Here is an 18,188-nt window from a genome sequence, read left to right on the forward strand (position 1 = left end):
GGGGGCGGGGTGGGGGGGGGGGGGGGAGCTGCGGGTCAAAATGCGGCTGGGCAGAGAATAGTTTGAAATTGACCAATGCAAGCAGGGGAAACAGAAGAGCGAGGGCAGCACAGCTGCTTGTGGGGAATCGGTCTGGGTAAATGTCTTTTCGTATGGGGCTAAGTCTCTTCTGATATTACTGAGGGCCAGGGCTATTTTTGGGCAGGAACGCACAGGAACGGAGTTCCGGCTGGCTCCCAAGTTGGCCACGCCCACCAGGAACTCATTAGCATAATAGGGCACACCCAACAGCAGAAACCCGTTAGGATTGGTTACATTAGGGGTGTGTGGCCTAACATGCAAAGGAGTTCCTGCTACAAAAAAAGCCCTTGGTTTTGACAACAAACAAGGTAAACAGAATAAGAAGGCTGGATGACCACACTTCTGGTAACATGGAGGTGTGGCCTAATATGCTAATGAGTTTCTGCTGTTGGGTGTGGCCTATTATGCTAATGAGTTCCTGCTGGGCTTTTTCTACAAAAAGATCCCTGCTGAGGGCTCTGTTGTTATTAATACTAGGCTGGTAATTACTATAATGGTTTTAATATACTTTTATGTGTAAGGTTGATTCTTTTGTTTGTTTTGCCTTGAAGGCATTTCTTAAGTGCCCCCTTGGATCTTTTTTGGGAAAGGTGGAATAAAAAATACTCTAATAAGTGAACATGTAAAATAATTATGCGTGTGAGGTCCTTTGAATATTCCTAAGGGCTCTGTATGTTCAATACTATCATAATGTATGTTTGTTGTTTAAAACCTGCACGGATAAAGGCCTAATACTAAAGACAGTGGCCAGGCTACAATCCCTGCACCAAAAGGAGAGGGCAAGGGAATGGTCCCATGGAGTCAGAGATGAGTATATGCATTCTTCAAACAAAAACCCACAGTAATAGGACCCAGGGGTCAGAATCTATTGAGACAAAGGCCCTTTCTGCACTCTCCTTTTAATCCATGTTCACCATGGTGTCCTCCAAGCAATTCTGCACTAAAATTGAATTCAACCTTCGTTTTAATCCAGGTTTTCCCCCCAATCTGCACTAAAATCAACTTCAACCTTTTTATTCTGGGTTTCCCCCCCCCCCCACTCTGCATTACATTACCTCCCTTCAGTGGTCAGCCTGGTTTCAGCCTGCTGTTGCCCTGGGTTATTTGGATGTTGTTTTGCCATGGACTTAAATTGCCTCGACTCGAACAATGAGAAAATCCAGAGTGGCAAGCAAATGCAGAATTAGTTGGTTGGGAACCTCAGCAAGCAGTAGCTTGTGTGTCTGTGGGAATGAATGGCGTGTGAATTAGCTCACCGGGTAGGCAAGAATCAAATAAGGAAGAGCTCCTAGACTCAGGAACGTGGGGGTCTAATTGTCTGAACATTTTCTCTGGCTACTAAGAATGCCAAAGCCAGCTGTGGCTAGGTAATGCAACAAACCACAATAACTCAGCAATTGCCCATTATCAGGAATCCGTCTGCCTGTGTGTAAGCTCAGCACCCAAGCCACATATATGAGCAAGCATCATAACAAGACTAGAAGAGGCTGGCATACTACATACCCAGGAGACATCACTGGGGGACAGCACAGTACAAGTGTCACATCTGCAGAAGGGAACAGCATATACAGCATTTTGCTTTTTTGTGCTGTTGGAAGCAAGATGCCATATATGCCGTATAAACACCGCTCCTTAATTTCTTGTCTGAACATGTCCTTCAGGCACAGCTGTGCCCACTCTCTTTCTCCCTCCTGCCCTGCCAGAGCCCTTGGAAGACAAACTGCCATTTGCACAAAAGAGGCATTCTGCAAGAAAATGAAGAGGAATCAGCATTTTCTAAAAGGACCCACCACCAGGACTGGTAAACATATGACCAGTTTGCCATGGACAGTCCAGCACCCTGAAGACTGTCACATGATACTGGAAAGTGTCGGAACAGTCTGGGGTTGTGTCACAAGGGCTATTTCCTTCCCCCAGAATTGTCTTTTGGTTTGAACTGGGCAAAGCCAGAGCAGACTTCGAGCACCAACCTTACAAAACTGGCCCCACAGCTCAACAGCAGGAGGAAGAAAGGAGTCTCCGGGGGGGGGGGGCAACATCAACAGCCGTCTTGGCACTGTTCCCCCTGTGCTGCCTGGCTCAGCACTTTAGGGAGGGGCCATGCAGCTCAGCAGACAGGAGGGTTATGCTGAACAGGCACCAGCCTTTGAGTTGGCTGATAAGACCAGGGCTTATAAGGCAGCTAGAGTGACCAGATCCAAATGAGGACAGGGCTTTTCTCCCCCCCCCCATATGGCAATGGGCCATGACAAGCTAGACCTGTTGAAATTAAAGCTGCCCAACCTCTCACCTCGACTGCACCTGCCCACCTTAGAGGCAGCTCAGTAACCTTCCTCCTACTGATGCAAAGGAGGTGGCAGGACAGGAACCTCATGCACAGGATCTTACCTGGGAGCCCTGGAACATGATCTCCCCAAACTGGCCTTTGTATCTGAGTACCTCTGTCTTCTCTAGGGGAAGTGGGAATGCTGCACCCTCGAGCTGCACAGTCTAAACTTAGGCTTCCCGGGTGTGTACTCAACTTAGGTTGCTCTGCAGGGACACATCTGGGCAACACCTCCTGAGCTGAACAAACAAGCAGGCCTGGGTCATTGGGGGGGGGGGGGCGGGGGGTCAATTAAAAAGAGGGGAGGAGCCACTGCATGCAGGTGGCAAGCCCAGCCTCATGGAGGCAAAGGAAGAGGATGGAAGACACAGAGTTGTAGGCTTTGCAGGATTGCTCTTACAGTCCCAAAGACAGAATGAGGTAGGGCTTCCATCAGTAGGTTAAACAGAAAGAATGCATCTCCTGGGCGTGCACCTCAATGTGTGGGGACAAAAGCCTGCCTCGAGCCAGAAGGATGATGGCACTGCAGTACTGCCAGGCAACAAGCATAATCAAGTACACACAGAATTCATTCCCACAAATGAGCCAAGTCAGCAGACAGACTGTGGCCCCAAACACCTGCTTGCCCAGGTCTGGGACCTGCCAGTATCAGCCGGCCCCACATTACCATCACCGTTAAAACACCAATCACCTCAATACAGGTTTCTGGTCTACCTATTCACTGTTCTAGACAGCAGGGCTGGCACTATTACCACCGGGATGATCCTCACTCTAAAATCCTTGCCTGCTATTTTAAGATTGCAGTTTCCCATCCATTGTTGTCAGACCCTCTCTGGCAAAAGGCTCCAAGGTGGCTCAACTGATCTATACTTACAAAGCATCAGTTGAAAGGCCATACCACAATGGTGGAGATCAGTGGCTTGATTTCACATTGGATGACCATGGCCCTCCAAATTCAGGTTTTTTCAGCTAAGGTAGGCCAGCATCAGTTGACTTCAGAATAATTATGCCAATGGCTGCCACAGGCGTTACAACTGGGGGGGGGGGGGGGGTCCACTATCACTTTACAGCAGATCAGCCAGTGGCACCAACGAAGACAGAGCAACCAGAGAGGTCAGACACAGAAGACAATGAAGGGAATGTACAATTTCAAGAAGAGAGGTCTGAAAATATTCACTACTTTTTATACTGACAAGCCTGTAGCTGGAGTCACACACAATCTTTTAAAGAAGATGTTCAGCCTTCATTAGGCCTATGATGTTCCCACCTCATTAGCACCCTTTTGTGCAGAGCCTCTTTCACACACCTATCCCAAGCCAGCGCTTTTTAAACTGGAACGCATGGCCTGTGCACACAGGCGGAGGGCATAAACAACTTTCCCACTACGTTTTTCAAATCAACCAAAGACCACAGCAGTCCTACTGTCAGCCTTATTGCTGCTAGACTTATAAACATTATTTTCCAGATCACAGTAGGGTTGTGATTCTCCAAGTGGCGCTTGAAGTTCTTCCAGAATTACTACTGATCTCCTGACTGCAGCAATCAGTTCCCCTGGAGGAACTTCAAGTGCCACTTGGAGAATCACAACCCTCCCCAATCCCTCCCCTCCTCAGGCTCCACCCCCAAATCCTTAGGAATTTCCCAAGCCAGAATTGGCATCCCTGCCACCAGGGATCTCTGGAAAGGAGTGAAGATACCACTGCAGGCCTAGGTATTTTGAACAGGAGACTGATCCTCACTTTCCCATCCACATGACAGCCACCTGGGCTGTGCTGCAACCTTGCCCAAAAGGTCAGTGTAAAGGAGATTCTGGAAAGAACACAAAACAGCTGGGAAGAACTGTGGAGGCACATGAAAGCACCATGATGCTGCTGCGGGTAAGCAGGAAAAAGAACCTGCTCCCCACAACATCCAAACAGGCGTGAACTACTTGTGAATGACCCCAGTGGCTGTAAGAGACAAGGCTTGAAGCATAGGAGCTTAGCAAGAGGAGGAAGATACAAAGAAGTGGAACAGGATCTGGACAGGTAAAGAAGAAGCTGCCTGGGTGGTGTAGCAGCTAGGCAAGGGATCAAATGCCCCCACTTCAGAGAAAGTTAAAGCCTTATCCTATGCATGTCTATTTATAAATTAGTCCCCCTGTGTTCCATGAGTCTTAATCTGGGGTAAGCATGCATAGGACTACAACTTTTGTTACACAAGTCAGTCATCATTAATTTAAATCCCATAAATTTCAACAGGATTGAAGTGCAATTAACTTCCCTTGTATAGAGACCTGGAGGGGAGGGGATGCTCACAAATGCCTGAAAAATCTAGTAAATTCAGGCAAGGTCAATTTTATACAGTCTGTAGCTCACTACAGATGTAGAGGACCACTTATTCTAGCACTACATACTTTGCCTGATTACTTGCAAAAGCAGAAAATATATTGCTGAAACTACAATCCCTGGACTTGGAGCTTAGATGAATATTGTAGTGGGCAACAAAACATTTAGGGTGATCTTATAAAGTCTGGTCTTACCAAAGCTAAGTTTATGTTTTCTGCCCCTGCTGGTCATCCAGCACAACCCCCAACCCTGTGCCTTCCTCTAAACACATGATATGTAATCCTGCCTGTGAGTCTTTTATGGATCAGATGTAGTCAGACTCCTTTCCAAGAAGGTGTAGCTTACAAGTCCTGCTCTGAACCTACTTATCCACCCCACTTCCTGTTTCTCTTTTTCTGCCTCCTACAAAACAGTAATTATTGCTGGGAGCAACACACAGGCATTTGCAGTCAGTGGCAGAGTACAGGCATGAGTCAGTCCTGCAGTCCCTTGGTGGGGCCAGTTTCTGGTTATCATAGGGTGTACTTTGGAGTCATATTACTTTGCAGAGAAAAAAAATTTCAGTCAGTCACATAACATGGCACTCAGACAAGCTAATGAGTTTCTTCCAGGGTGGGTTCACACACTATGATTTTGGCATATGTGTCTGCATGTACAATGTGTAGATTGGTAACATATGGGGCTGACTCATCAGTAGCCTGTGAAATCCAGAAGAGCGAACAGTCATAAGATTTCATAGGCCTATCAGTAAATCAGGCCCATGTGGTAGCAATTTACATATTCCATTTCCCCATGCTCAGAGAAAAGAGACAGAAGCCTAAATCTGCAATAACATAATGTTCAAAATGGCTTTGAGCCTCAAAAAGTTGGGAGAGGAAGACATCAGTATCACTCCACCCATCATGTAAATGTAGTCATCTCTAAGGTGAAATGCAATGACTGACTAACAGCATTGGCCCCATAATTTAGGGCCGGAAGCAGAGATAATACCCACTAAGTTGACACTGAAGCATAATTAGAGACCAAAAATAGTTTTGGAATTTGGTGAAGGCACTAGGGCTTAAGATCCCAGTCATTCTTGTGTTTCATGAGATTTTCAGTGACTTTAAACAGTCAATGTGGTATCTCCTCCCCCACATGAGAGAAGAGTCCACTTACAAGAACTTCCCTGCCAGTTTGGGCATTCACACAACTCACAACCTTACATATTTTAAAAGTCCACATTTGCTGAGACCAGAACACAGGAGAAACCCAGCAGCTACAGGGCAATGTTTTGGCAGTGCTGTTTTCAATGGACACGACACGCTCAGATGATTAGTAGACGGACATGTTTCCACAGTTTCTTGAAGACTCAGCTGAGCTTACACTGCCTGCGTTTGCAAAATGCCAGCTATACATCACTGGGAGTGCCGGCCCAACTTTTTATAAGCAGTTAAGATAAACGCTACCAGGAAGCTTTAGAACAGCTCCCAATTTCTGTGGGGAAAAGGGTTTATCCCCTGAAGAAAGTAAGAGCTACTTTCTGTGCAAATGGCAGAGAGGAGCAGTATAAACCTATTGAATACATAGGAAATAAATAAAAGTTTGACATGCTTATAGTCTATCCTTTTAAATAAAAGGGCTGGCCACAGGAGGCAAAAAGGGGGGAAGTATTTCTTTTAGAATAATATATCATTTCCAGAGGGTACCCCTCCTCAGTTGTACCTGTCTACTATAAAAGGTATGAAGCCAATAAAGTCTTATATCCTTTCCCCAATACACAGCCAAGTGTTATGATTTTTCACCATCAAGCTATTCCAGAGCTCTCCACAGCAGTGAGCCAAACAAGACTGCAAATTATGTTAAATATTTTGTTTAAAAGTATATGCTGAACTCTTTCCAGAAATAAACTTTAGAAGAGTAGCTGCAAGTGCCCTGGCCTATATCTCCTGCACACTATAGACAATGATTTATTGTGGGTAGGCACATTCATAGTCAAAAAACATAGGCATGACGTGAGCACCCAAACACCATATAAAGTAGGTTGTTGCCAATGAAAGTTCATGCCCAATAAAACAGCTATTAAGGCACTGTAGCACTTTGGCCAAGAAATCCTGTGATGCAAAATACCGCTACAAATAAGTAAAGCTCTCAGGAGACTGAACGGCAATATACATATTAACAAGCCCCACCCTATTTTACCATGGGCTAGATCCTGCTCCTTTCCCAGGAATATGCAAAATGGCATGAATTCAAGTAGGCAGCGTGTACTGCCAATGGGGTCTAGCACAGGAAAGTTATATTTGAGGTCTCAATGTATCTTGGAGGGGCACTTCAGGACAGTCAGTGTGATGTTACTGCCCAGAAACTGCAACACAACCTTTTCTACAGTACACTTCCTTCAGGTAAAGAAGAGCAGGTACTCTCTGGCCAGTCTGCCCATTTTTTATACACTTCTATTCAGGATCATTGCTATCTCCCAAGTTGGAAGATCTCAGTTTTGTGGCACTAGAATATGGTGTTATTGCACCATTACATTATCAGTAGTTTTTTTAAAAGTTCTTAAGGTTTAAAAAACAGTTCTTAAGCTGCCAGCACAGAAAATATAATTTCGAATCTATGCTTTCATTCCCCCAAAGACTTCTCTTTTGCTGAAACGTTGGGATTGGTTTCTGTCGCCAAAAATCCTACATCAGTATGTGTATACTGATGCCAAGTACTGCTGATGAGCTTGCTGGGTTAAGGCTGTTTCTGTTATTGATCCAACTGATGCAGCACCAGAGGAGAGCGAGACAGATCAGAGCCATTATGAGAGGGTACCAATTGTGTTCTTGATTGATGTAGACTAAGAAAAGTCAGACCAGGCCACAAAGTCTTGTGCACATGGGTACAACCACCACACAGAGTAACATTAAAGCCTATGCCAGGACCATTCCTCTCATCCTGCAGAAGAGTTAGAGGGCCTTGAAGCTGGAATTCAAAGAATTGTAGAGGTAGGAGAGGCCTTTTAAAACAATCTAGTCTAGTCCAACACTCTGCTCAGCACAGAAAATTCAGAGTCAGAATGTCCCTGAAAGATAGTTGTCCAGCATTTGCTTGAAAACCTCTAATAATGGCGAACCCCCACCTCAAAAGCCAGTGTGGTGTAGGAGTTAGACTGGTGGACCAAGATACAGATTCAAATACCCACTCTGTCATGAAGCTCCCTGGGTGACTTTAGGACAGTCACACACGCACACTCTGCTTAACCTACCTCACAGGGTTGTTGTGGAGAAGGGGAGAATGGTATATACTTCCATGAGCTTCTTGGAAGAAGGGCAGGATAAAAAAATGCTTGAAATATATGTCATCAGTTCTATTATACTGCTCTCACTGTTAGGAAGTTTCTCCTAACATTCAAGTGAAATGTCCTTTCCTGTGATGTAAGCCCTTTAGAAGATCCAGCTCCCAGGAGCAGCAGAGAACAAATCTTTGTCCTCTTCCATGAGGCAGTCCTTTGGGTATTAGAAGAGTGCGATCACATCTGCCCTCACTCTTCTCTTCTCAAGGCTAGACATACTCAGGTTATTCAAGTTCTCCTCATAGGTTATCCAGACCCCTAGGCATCTTTGTTGCACGCCCCCAGACCCGTTACGATTAGTCTACATCTTTCTTTAAACAGTGGCACAGGGAACTGGGCACAGTACTCAGGATGAAGCTGAACTACTGCATACGAAATCTCTAAGATGCCAAGCTCTGCTCCTCCCCCCACAAGGAAGCAAGCAGAGCCAGTCTTGGATCAAACCAGATAGGTCTAGGTGGGCAGCCGTGTTGGTCTGAAGCAGTAGAACAAAGGTTGAGTCCAGTGGCACCTTTAAGAACAATAACGTTTGATTCAAGGTACGAGCTTTCATGTGCAAGCACACTTCCTCAGATAGCGCATACCTTGAATAAAACTTTGTTGGTTGTAAAGGTGCCACTGGATACAAACTTTGTTCTATTGGATGAAGCCAGTATTTCTGATTCTAGCTTTAGAGAGGACTACTTTCTTTTCAGTTCCGTTCCGTTTTTTACATTTTACATTTTTATACTTCATCCTCTCCTATACAGTCTCAGAGCAGTTTAACATTCTACAGTAATGCCAGTTAGGGTACTGGTGTGAAGGTATCTGTCAAAAGACAAAGTCTTAAAGTGGCTGCTGTAGACTTTAGGGCCAGCTTTTGATCAGATACCATATAGGAAGGTTGCTTTTCTGACCTGACAAGGCTCTGGTCCCAAATCATTATGACCTGTCCAGTGAACTGAGTTTTGATTCAGCTTACTCTAGGAGCTCATGGCCTGAAAGTGGCCCCCACCCACCCAGTGCACCTGGGTCAGCAGAGGCACAGAAGTCCACACCTCCAACTCATCTGGTGAGACAGGATGGACCGGCTCTTATATAAAGCAAGAAGCTTGAGTTTCCGGAATATCCTACACTTTTGCTAGATACCGAGTTAGGGGGCCTGGAGAAACTGGACTGCTGGGCGTGGTGGCAGGGGGCTTATATTAGCTATAGGACATGAAATTCATCTCCCTCCCATCTCATGGGACACAGGGACCACAGTCACTCATACCACTTAAAACTGACACACTCCACTCCCATAATGGGGGGCAGTATACACAGTCCTCGCCTACACACTGATTTGGGCCACAGTACCCGTCCGGACGGTACTAAGAAATCTTACGTACGTTCAGCCTAAGCACCATAATATAGCAGCACCCCTACTCCCAAACTTGGCACTACTCTCCATGCCCGGCCGCGGTGCCTGCGTGGGCCCAGGGGAAGGGGAAGTGCCGCTCTCCAGTGAGGACACTGTGGGATTTCAGGGGCCAGATCGCGCCAGATCCCAAAGGCCCAGCTCCCCTGTCCGGTAGGACTGGGGAGGGTCTGGGGCGGGGGGGGGCGTATTTCGGTGTCGCTCACCTGCTCGCTTGCGCGGGTGCCCTGGGGTGGTCGGCCGCTCCCTGCGTTGTCTCCCCACGCAGCTGCCCATGGCGGCACCCCCAGGCTGCGATTCCAAGGGTTCCTTGCGCCTGAGCCCTGCTCAGGGCTCTCCCGCTCCGCATGGGGCCGGATCCCCAATCCGCCGTCCGGACAAGCACGCAAACTTTCTGCAGGGCGGCTCCCACCGCCGCCGCCGTCGTCGCCGCCACCACCTCCTCCTCCTCTCAGGCAGGTTTGGAGTCTTGCGGAACGGGAGGCGTGAATGAGGCGCTGCTGTTTTGATCAGGTTGGATCCAGCCGAGACAGGCCCGGCGACTCCGATGCTCGCTGCTGCTGATACGGTCGCAGCCCCGCCGAGAGCTGGGCTCTGAGCCGGGGAGGGTCCCCGGCCCCGGGAGACACTTCGGGCTCCTCCTTCTCCAGGTGAGCATGTGACTCGGCGGCAGGAGCCCGGCCCCCGCTCCGCCTTCTCTCTGCCAGCCGAGCCCTGGAAGAGGATCGGCCGTGACCCTAGCCACAGTTCTGCAGGGAGGAGCGGGCGAGACTGAGGGGAGACACGCCGGCCGGCCCGCCGGCCCGCCCCGGGTAGTGGCGGTTGGGGATTAAACGGACCTCAGCACAAAGTTGCCAACCTCTCTGCCGATTCCGCTCTTCTCGGAACTCTCCACAGGCTCGACCTCAGGCAGGATTTCAGGAAACCAGATTTGCAAGGGCCCAACTGTCCTGGTTAAAGACGCAAGGGAAGTCGATCGGCCTGACTCCACACAGGGCCCAAGCAATGTAGACTACCGTTGCAAAAGGCAAGGTTGTTGGGGTTCGGAGCCTTTGGATTTCGGGGCAGCTCGCCGTGTTGGCAGTGGAAGGCCGCTGCTCTCCCCTTGCATGGTCCTTCTAAAACATCTGAATGGTGCCACTATAACCCTCCCAAATGGGGGCACATGTATACAAGCTTGTGGCATGACTTTTCCGGGATGGTGGTCCTATAACACTTTCTGAAAGTCAGTTCTGGCTTAGTTTAAACTTTCAGTGTACTGGTAGCCTGATTCTGTGCAAAGTTAGGCCTGTTGACCTCTGCATAAACTTGGGCTGTAAGGAACAGAAAATAATAGATTGCTCTAGCCTCTATCTACAAGATCGTCCCATCCCTATTTTGATTCTGAACAAAAAAGGTTAGCACCAGTAATTCTTATTCAGATAACGACTGAGTCCACATTGGTTTCCCTTTGTACCAAAAGGGAATTTGGGTCTTTATCACTGATGCAGTCCCACCACACTTATTCCTGTCTCTTTCCTTTGCTCAGGGAGAAATATTAGAAATGCCTCTTATCCTATTTAAAAAGTGTATGCTACACCCATTTTTGTGTCGTGAAAGGTATTACAACTGCTCCTTGCTTCTCACTGAAGACTTTACATGTGTGCATAAGTGCTGTCAAGTTGCAACTAACTTATGGCAACCCCTGGAAGGGGCTTTCTAGGCAACTGAGAAGCAGAGGTGGTTTGCCATTGCGTTCCAATGCAGAGTCTTCCTTGGAGGTCTCCCATCCAAGTACTAGTCCTACTTAACTTTTGAGATCTGACAAGATCAGGTTATACCATGCCACCTTCCCTCCCTGAAGATTTTTACAAGCTAGCAATTTAACTAGCAAAGGCAGATAGCAGACTATGAAAGACAAATAGGTGGAGTGGGCAGAATGACCTAGCTGAGACTTAGCTAACACTAAAGGTCATCAGATCAGACACATTCCAAAGATTTCAGGGGTTTTTTTTCTTTTTATTGTTTGTGGCCCTAGTGCAGAACATCCTATTCATGTTTGAGTCCATGTTAATCCATTTGCATTTTTATTGCATCAGGGCTTTTGCAGTACTGAGTTTGGAATCTGATTCTCTTACATTGTCCAGATGCAATTCCAGGTCCTCCCAACCATATAATATTCACAAAGAAATTGCCTTTTAGATAATACAAGTGAGGGACAGGCAAGAATTTCAGGGGGCATCTCATTTTCCCTGCAATTCCCCTCCCTCACTATTTTTCTCTTTGGCTCCCCGGACAGCCTCTGTAGACTTTCCCTTTTTCCTGCTTCCTGCTCTCCTTTGCACCTGCCAGCCAGTGTTTTTTGGTTTCCATATTCAGAGGCAGTAAACCTCTGAATAGGAGTGCTGAGAGGCAAAGAAGGCCATGGCCTCTATGCCCTGTTGTTGGCCTTTCAGAGTAACTAGTTGGCCACTGTGTGAACAGGATGCTGGATTAAATAGCACACTGGTTTGATCCAACAGTGCTCGTTTTGTGCCTCCCCATCTTCAATGTTCCCTCCTTCCCTCTCCCTGGCAGCCTCTCCCCCCTAGGGAAATGTCTGTCTTAGTTGCATGGTGGCAACTGTCCAAGGGCTTGGCCAAGTTGCATGGAAAGTGAGTTTCCAATGGTTGCTGCCTGGCCCATCCCCAGCAAAGCCTCTTCTACCAGAGGACATGGCAAGGGAAATGAGGTTGGCCTCCTGGCCTCCTAGCCTCCCCCAGAGTTTTGCTTTACAGAAACCAAGGCTTGGAAGGCTAGTCAGCAAACCCCAAAATGGCCACACAGATCTCAAAATGTAATTTCAGCAGGTATTCCTTTCTTAAAACCTCAGGTATTGTTTCTTTTATTTTAGGGAGCTTTAATCCACCAATATATTTTACTTTCTTAGATTTCAGATTTTTCAGCAAACTTGAGGCTTCCTTTAGGTTTGTGGGGAAATCTCACCTGTCCCTGGATTTATTTTGTGGATTTTTTCATCCATGCTCAGGATTAGATATATGATAAAGATTAGGTGCTCTTTGAAAACAAGAACTAGTAAATAAATTACATGTAAAAAGAATAACCCCAATTCAGTGTCTATCAGGCTTTTTGAACTGGGGCCCTCTTCTAAATTTACACTACCTTCCAAGTTCCCACCACTTCACGGGCAGCCATCTCTTCATCAAGCAAACACACAGAGTTCGTAAACACAGCCGCATCTATACAGCTTACGGAACAAAGATCCATAAAAATCTGTGGACTGGCCATTACTTGGAAGTGGCATTAGAAGGGTTGAGTTTTCTCCCCCCCCCCTTTTTCCCCCTTCCCCCTTCCCTTCCTTTTTGTTAGCATTAGAAGGGAACAGGGCAGCTCACTTCCTAAAACCAGCCATCCAGGTAGGGTTGCCAGCTCCCCCTTGGCACTGGCATGAGGGTAGGGTAGTCAGCTCCAGGTTGGGAAACTCCTGGAGATTTGGGGGTGAAGCCTGGGAAGGACAGGGACCTCAGTAGGGTACAATCCCATAGAGTGCACCCTCCAAAGTATCCCTTTTCACCAGGGGAAGTGATCTCTGTTGTCTGGAGATGAGCTGTAATTCTGAGAGATCCCCAGGTCCCACCTGGAGGCTGGCATCCCAACATTCAGGGAAGGAGGCAGGAGGGGGTTCCTTCTGGCTCTCTGTAGCTTCCATGGTTAGTGTCACAAGTAGCAGTTTTGAGGCTGTAATACTAAATTTCTGCTGCTAGAAGAAAAATGCTCTAGATCTGCAGGCCGTGAGATCATATTCCTACCTGCAACACACCTTTCCAAATGTCTTGCAGTCCCCTCAGGTCACAGTTTGAGAACCCCAGCCCTGTCCTAATTTATGCTTGTGTTTGCACAGCACCTGGGGCCAGAATTCCACAGAGAAAAGAGGATCTGTTTCCTTCCTTCGTTCTAGGTTATCCTCAAAGCAGAGTTTGTCTGGCATTTGTAGCTTTGCCTTTTGTACTCTGGATGAGTCAATGAAAAATAATTCAACTGTATAGCACCAAATTAGTTTTTAATTACTTAAACATGGAGGGGGTGTCTCTTAAACTGTCATAATTTATATGTACATTTGAAATACGAAAGGCTTTTGTACCAGCAGGTTATACCCAGAATTAAACTGTGTTGCCACTGGACTCAAAACTTTGTTCTGTTGCTTCAGACCATCACGGCTACCAACCTGAATCCATACAGTCCGTTGACACTTTGAAATCTGTTGTGATCATTCCTCATACACTTATATTGGCAGAAAGAAAGGCTATGGCGGCAAAAAAAGACTTTATTTTTTGCTTTCCCAGTAAATTGGGCCTAGTAAAAGCGAGCATTTAAACTATGGCGGTAAAACCTCGATCCTCTCCTAATCGGATTTAAACGCCTGCCCTGATTTTTGATAGTCCTATTTACTGCCTCCCGCAGGCCACGCCTCTGCCTACGAACTGTACACTCTGCTATTACGGTCCGCCACTACCTTTATCCCTTCGCACGTGACGGAGAGGGTGCGCACGCGCAGTTTGCGCTTCTCCTCCTCTTCCCCCCCCCCCCTTGTCGTTTTCAGATTATGATGGCGGCTGGAGGGGCTGATGTTGATGCAGGCGCGCCTGGTTCCCAGCTCCAGCCTTGGGAACGGGAAAGCGCTGCCCGAGAAGCAGCTGAAGGTATGGGCATGCAGAGGACAGGGGAATGGAGCAGACGAAAGTAGAAATCGGCCGGAGACCAGACGGCATGCTACTGCGGTCTCTGTGGGAAATGAGGTGGGGCTTGCAGGGAAGGAGGTGGCGGCGCAAGGCTCGTCAGAAGACTGATGGGAGTGCGGGAGGTGGGAAAAGCGGAAGGAAGGCGGAGTTTCGCGAGCCATTGGAAGGCGGGGAGAAGATTTGGGGGGTGGGGTTATACGGGGCGGAAGGCTGGCTCAGATTCGGACTGCGATGGCCAAGTGTATCATGTAAAGTAATGAAAGCATCGGAGGAGGTACATCTTGCCTTTGCCTGACCACAGAGTGCCACTGTGCCAGCACTATCAAGACACAGCTGGGAGTGATTAATTAACTATGGCTAGTAACGTGGTTTAGTAGTGAGGGCAGGCACCATTTTAATGGGGTGAGATGTTAGGATGTGATTCATAGCATGAGCAACTAGGGGCAAGTTGGGGTTTTTCTTCCTCCTGATGGTTTCAGAGATGATGAGCAAGAATGACATATCAAGGCAGGTATAAAGGTGCTGCTGTGCTCTAGCTGCTACCTAGAGATGAAAACTGTATGTATGTTGCCTCAGTGTTTTATTCACCAGGATGTGACCAGCAGAGAACTGACATACACAAAATTAGTCCCCTTTGCCTTGAATAAATTAACTCACTATGGCTTCTGTTCTGTTCAGTTCACGAATACGGTTTTGAATCTCACTTTGACACTGAAAAAACAAAGGAAAAGCCACCCCTTAAACGTCATCTGAACATAAAAGGTTAAAGGATAATTAACCCATATTTGCGTTCGTCAGTAGTTTCCATCTTGTAAGCTTGTATTTCTGCTCTTTGAAACACTGTCCCATTTACTTCCCTAAGAGAGTTACAGGATTACTTTAGGCTCAGATGACTTATTTGTGGTACGGTGACCACTGATGAATTCATCATGGCTTGACTGCAACTTGATGGATAACTGTCCTGTTGTATCTAGCCATTTAGTAAAGTGAGCTTTTGCCGTGCTCCTGCTACCCTGTGTTTTCAGTTTGTGGGATCTTGCTAAGTCTTGTATTGCCAATAGTTAGTCATAGCATCCTGTCACAATGTAAGGTGGGTTTTATCATTCCTCCAGCAACAACTCATTTCCCCAACAACAACAGATTGCGTGAGTGCGGTGAAGCTCATCTCACCATCTGGCCAGATATTACAGGCTCTCCTTGCAAGAGCAAGCACTCTATCGTGTCCTTAACAGTCATTTGAACCCCCTTTTGGCTTAAAAGAAAGTTGGCAGCAGTAACTGGCATCTGGCTAGCTGTTTGAACTGTGAAAAGCTGCCTGAGTGAGCAGCTTCATTTGGAGTTGGAAACGAAGAGAAAACGCATTGTGATTGTGTGAGCTGGTTTCATAAATGGGTCCATACAATGCGATTTTGAACTTGACTCAGCGGAAAAGTACAGCTAGTAAAGACCAATACTTGCAAGAAGCTTGCATCATTTTAAATTTCTTTAGTGACTGATTAGGCCCCCAAAAGACCACCAATGTACTAGTATGACACCACTAGTCTATATCCTGTGGCTCCACTGCTGAGGGAAATATGTGACAAAAACTCCCCCAACAGGGTGCAACAGAATCCATAGCAACCACACCAGCAGTCACCCTTCACACCACTCTGTGACAGGTAGAGTGAGACAGCCAGCTGGCGCACTCTCTCTGTTATGCAGCTTGCAGTGATGCAGGAGCTAGACCCAAACGAGAGAACTGGCAGCCCCACAGCAGGGCAGCTGGAAGTACACTGGTCATTGCAGGCATTGGTTGTGTGGTAGTCTTGGCAGGTGGTTGGCAATGTACTGTCTCCCCCGATGGATGGCTGCCTGCAAAGAATCCAAAAATATTCAGGGACAGTTATGGGTAACATTTCACACAGGACACCATGCTGTCAGCAAGATGCCGTGCCAGTGTAACGCCCTTGCAAGTAGCATGACTACTACACACAGAGCACAACTACTGTGCAGGGTAGATAGCAGCCACTCTGATCTACTGCTGACCAAGCACCCAAGATGCCTTACAGAATCACAGCCCCAGTTGCCAGAACAGACACAGTTCCAGTGGAAGACATGGGTAAAGGTTGGCTGTGAGAACCTTCAAGGTACAGGAGGAAGCTGCAGACCTTGCAGGTGGACCCTATATACAGACTTGCTGCTGGGGTTGCCAGCAGGCCTGTCAGCAACCCTATATGCCAGCATACCCTTCAAGCTCCTTCCCCTTTTTTTTGCACTGTACCCACTACTAGCAACTGTTGAGGGAGGGAGGGTTGGTTGGGCGATGTACAGAGTAAGTGCAGGGGAGAAGGAGAGTTATTGTTGCCACAGTTTAGGGCAACCTACCCTTCCTTGCCTACCTGTGTGGGTTGCATTGTCCTTGCATCCCCACTGGGAAGCATGGAGGCTTCCATTGGATGTTTGAGATGGAATGCCATTGTGAGACAATGTTGGCTTTTTGTGCAAAGTGCCCTTCTGGGGGGTTCCTATCACCTAAGTCTTTCTGTGGTATTCTGCTTGACATGATGCTGTAGCCTCAGGTCATGTGCCCTGTCATCTGAGCTATGGGAGTCCTGGCTGGGGTTTATGTAGTTCACTGAAAGACTGTGGTTGACTGCAGATTTAGTTGGTATCCTGACTTACACTGATGTTTGAAGTGGGGGGGGGGGGCTTGAAGGTGAGATGGGAGGAGGACACCTGGATTTTCATTAGCATTGGCCTCTGTGGGATATTTTAGAGATGTGGCATTGTTTTCAGTGGCATAACATGCTGTCATTAGGGAAGCAGCTGGGACTAGAAAAGTTTAGGAAACTGTCTTAGCCCCTCTCTGCCTCTGAAAAGCCCCTGACATCACCCCATTCTACACCGGCACGCCAGAATTACACCAGCCTGACACTGGCACACTTGATGCCAGTGCATTTCTGGCATACACCTGCATAGGATTTAGTTGCTATTCTTACTGTCCATAGGCAGGGCAAAGGATTGTACTGTAAAGGACCTATGGAAATATACATCTGAAGACAGGTGAAGTATTGGGTTTGATGTTGAATGCACCATGTGCTGCCTGACTTCTGAATTGTCTTAAAAATACTTATTCCCCCCCCCTTTTTTGCACTGACTTGTACATAAATTTAATTCCCCCCCCCAGGCAATTACATGGTTGTGTCAGTAAAGAAAAATACATAAATTAGCAAGATCAGGTGGTAGTCAGTTCAAAGGACTGGTGATGAAATAATACAGAAAGCACTACATCCTGTGTGGCTTAGGTTCTTTGAGGTAATCTCAGGGGAGCGGTGGCGCAGGCAGTTAAAACGCCTGCACTGTAACATCACCCGAGCAGCCACTATGGCTGTTCGAGTCCCACCGCGGTCGAGGTGAGCTCTCGACCTTCGTCCCAGCTCCCGCCTACCCAGCGGTCTCGAAAGCAACCTAATTGCAAGTAGGTAAATGGGTACCCACCCTTAGAGGGGTGGGGGGCACCCTGTGTGGTCGGCTGAAAATGGCGGAGATAGTGGAGACGGCGGCAGTGGCGGCAACGATGGCGGCGGCGGCGGCAATCCTGGCGTGGACGGCATTGGTGGTGCGGCGAGCAAGGCGGCGGCGAGCAAGGCAAGGTGCGCGTTAGAGCGATCCCTGGCGGCAGAGAAGGAGTACACCGAGGGCTGCCGTGAAGAGAGAAGAAAGGGGCGTGCGAAGATGCCGAGTTCCGGAAAGAAGGCGGAGCTGCGCGCCTAAGGAGGAGATCGCCACCACTGAACGCCAGAGAACGCCAGAGAAAGAACAACCCGCTGGACCAGGAGACCCGACCATGCCGAGCCAACAGAGAAACAGCAATAGCCACCACAGAGGGGGTGCCGGTAGGTTGTCCCACCCACCCCTTCATACATTGTGGCCCTAGCTAGGAACACAGGTGATTAGCACCAGAAACCCTGTAAGCCGCTCTGAGACCCTAGCCATGGGACAAGAGCGGGATATCAAGTCTAATGTAAAAAAAAAAGAAAAA

The 18,188-nt window shown here is 47.7% G+C and overlaps 2 protein-coding genes across 4 annotated transcripts in view; one reads left to right on the plus strand and one right to left on the minus strand.

Moving 5' to 3' along the window:
- UBTD1 (ubiquitin domain containing 1) overlaps positions 1-10,095 on the minus strand; it is a 25,879-nt gene extending 15,784 nt beyond the window's left edge. Inside the window, exon 1 of the mRNA XM_015415951.1 lies at positions 9,656-10,095. Coding sequence (XP_015271437.1) covers positions 9,656-9,725 — 70 coding nt within the window. The 5' untranslated portion in view covers positions 9,726-10,095. The remainder of the gene's footprint in view (positions 1-9,655) is intronic.
- A 3,930-nt stretch (positions 10,096-14,025) lies between these two features.
- Positions 14,026-18,188, plus strand: part of MMS19 (MMS19 homolog, cytosolic iron-sulfur assembly component) — a 29,823-nt gene continuing 25,660 nt past the window's right edge. Inside the window, exons 1-2 of one of the 3 annotated variants that reach the window (XM_015415948.1) lie at positions 14,086-14,128; positions 17,155-17,209. Coding sequence is in view for 1 of the 3 variants with exons in the window: in XM_015415947.1 (XP_015271433.1) it covers positions 14,032-14,128 (97 nt within the window). In the remaining 2 variants the exon portion in view is untranslated. Of the gene's footprint in view, positions 14,129-14,204; positions 14,225-17,154; positions 17,210-18,188 lie in introns of those variants that run through there. The other 2 variants (XM_015415947.1, XM_015415949.1) reach the window with 2 other exon arrangements.

Source organism: Gekko japonicus, unplaced genomic scaffold, assembly GCF_001447785.1.
Source record: "Gekko japonicus isolate JY-2015 unplaced genomic scaffold, Gekko_japonicus_V1.1 scaffold59, whole genome shotgun sequence".
Taxonomy (NCBI): Eukaryota; Metazoa; Chordata; class Lepidosauria; order Squamata; family Gekkonidae; genus Gekko; species Gekko japonicus.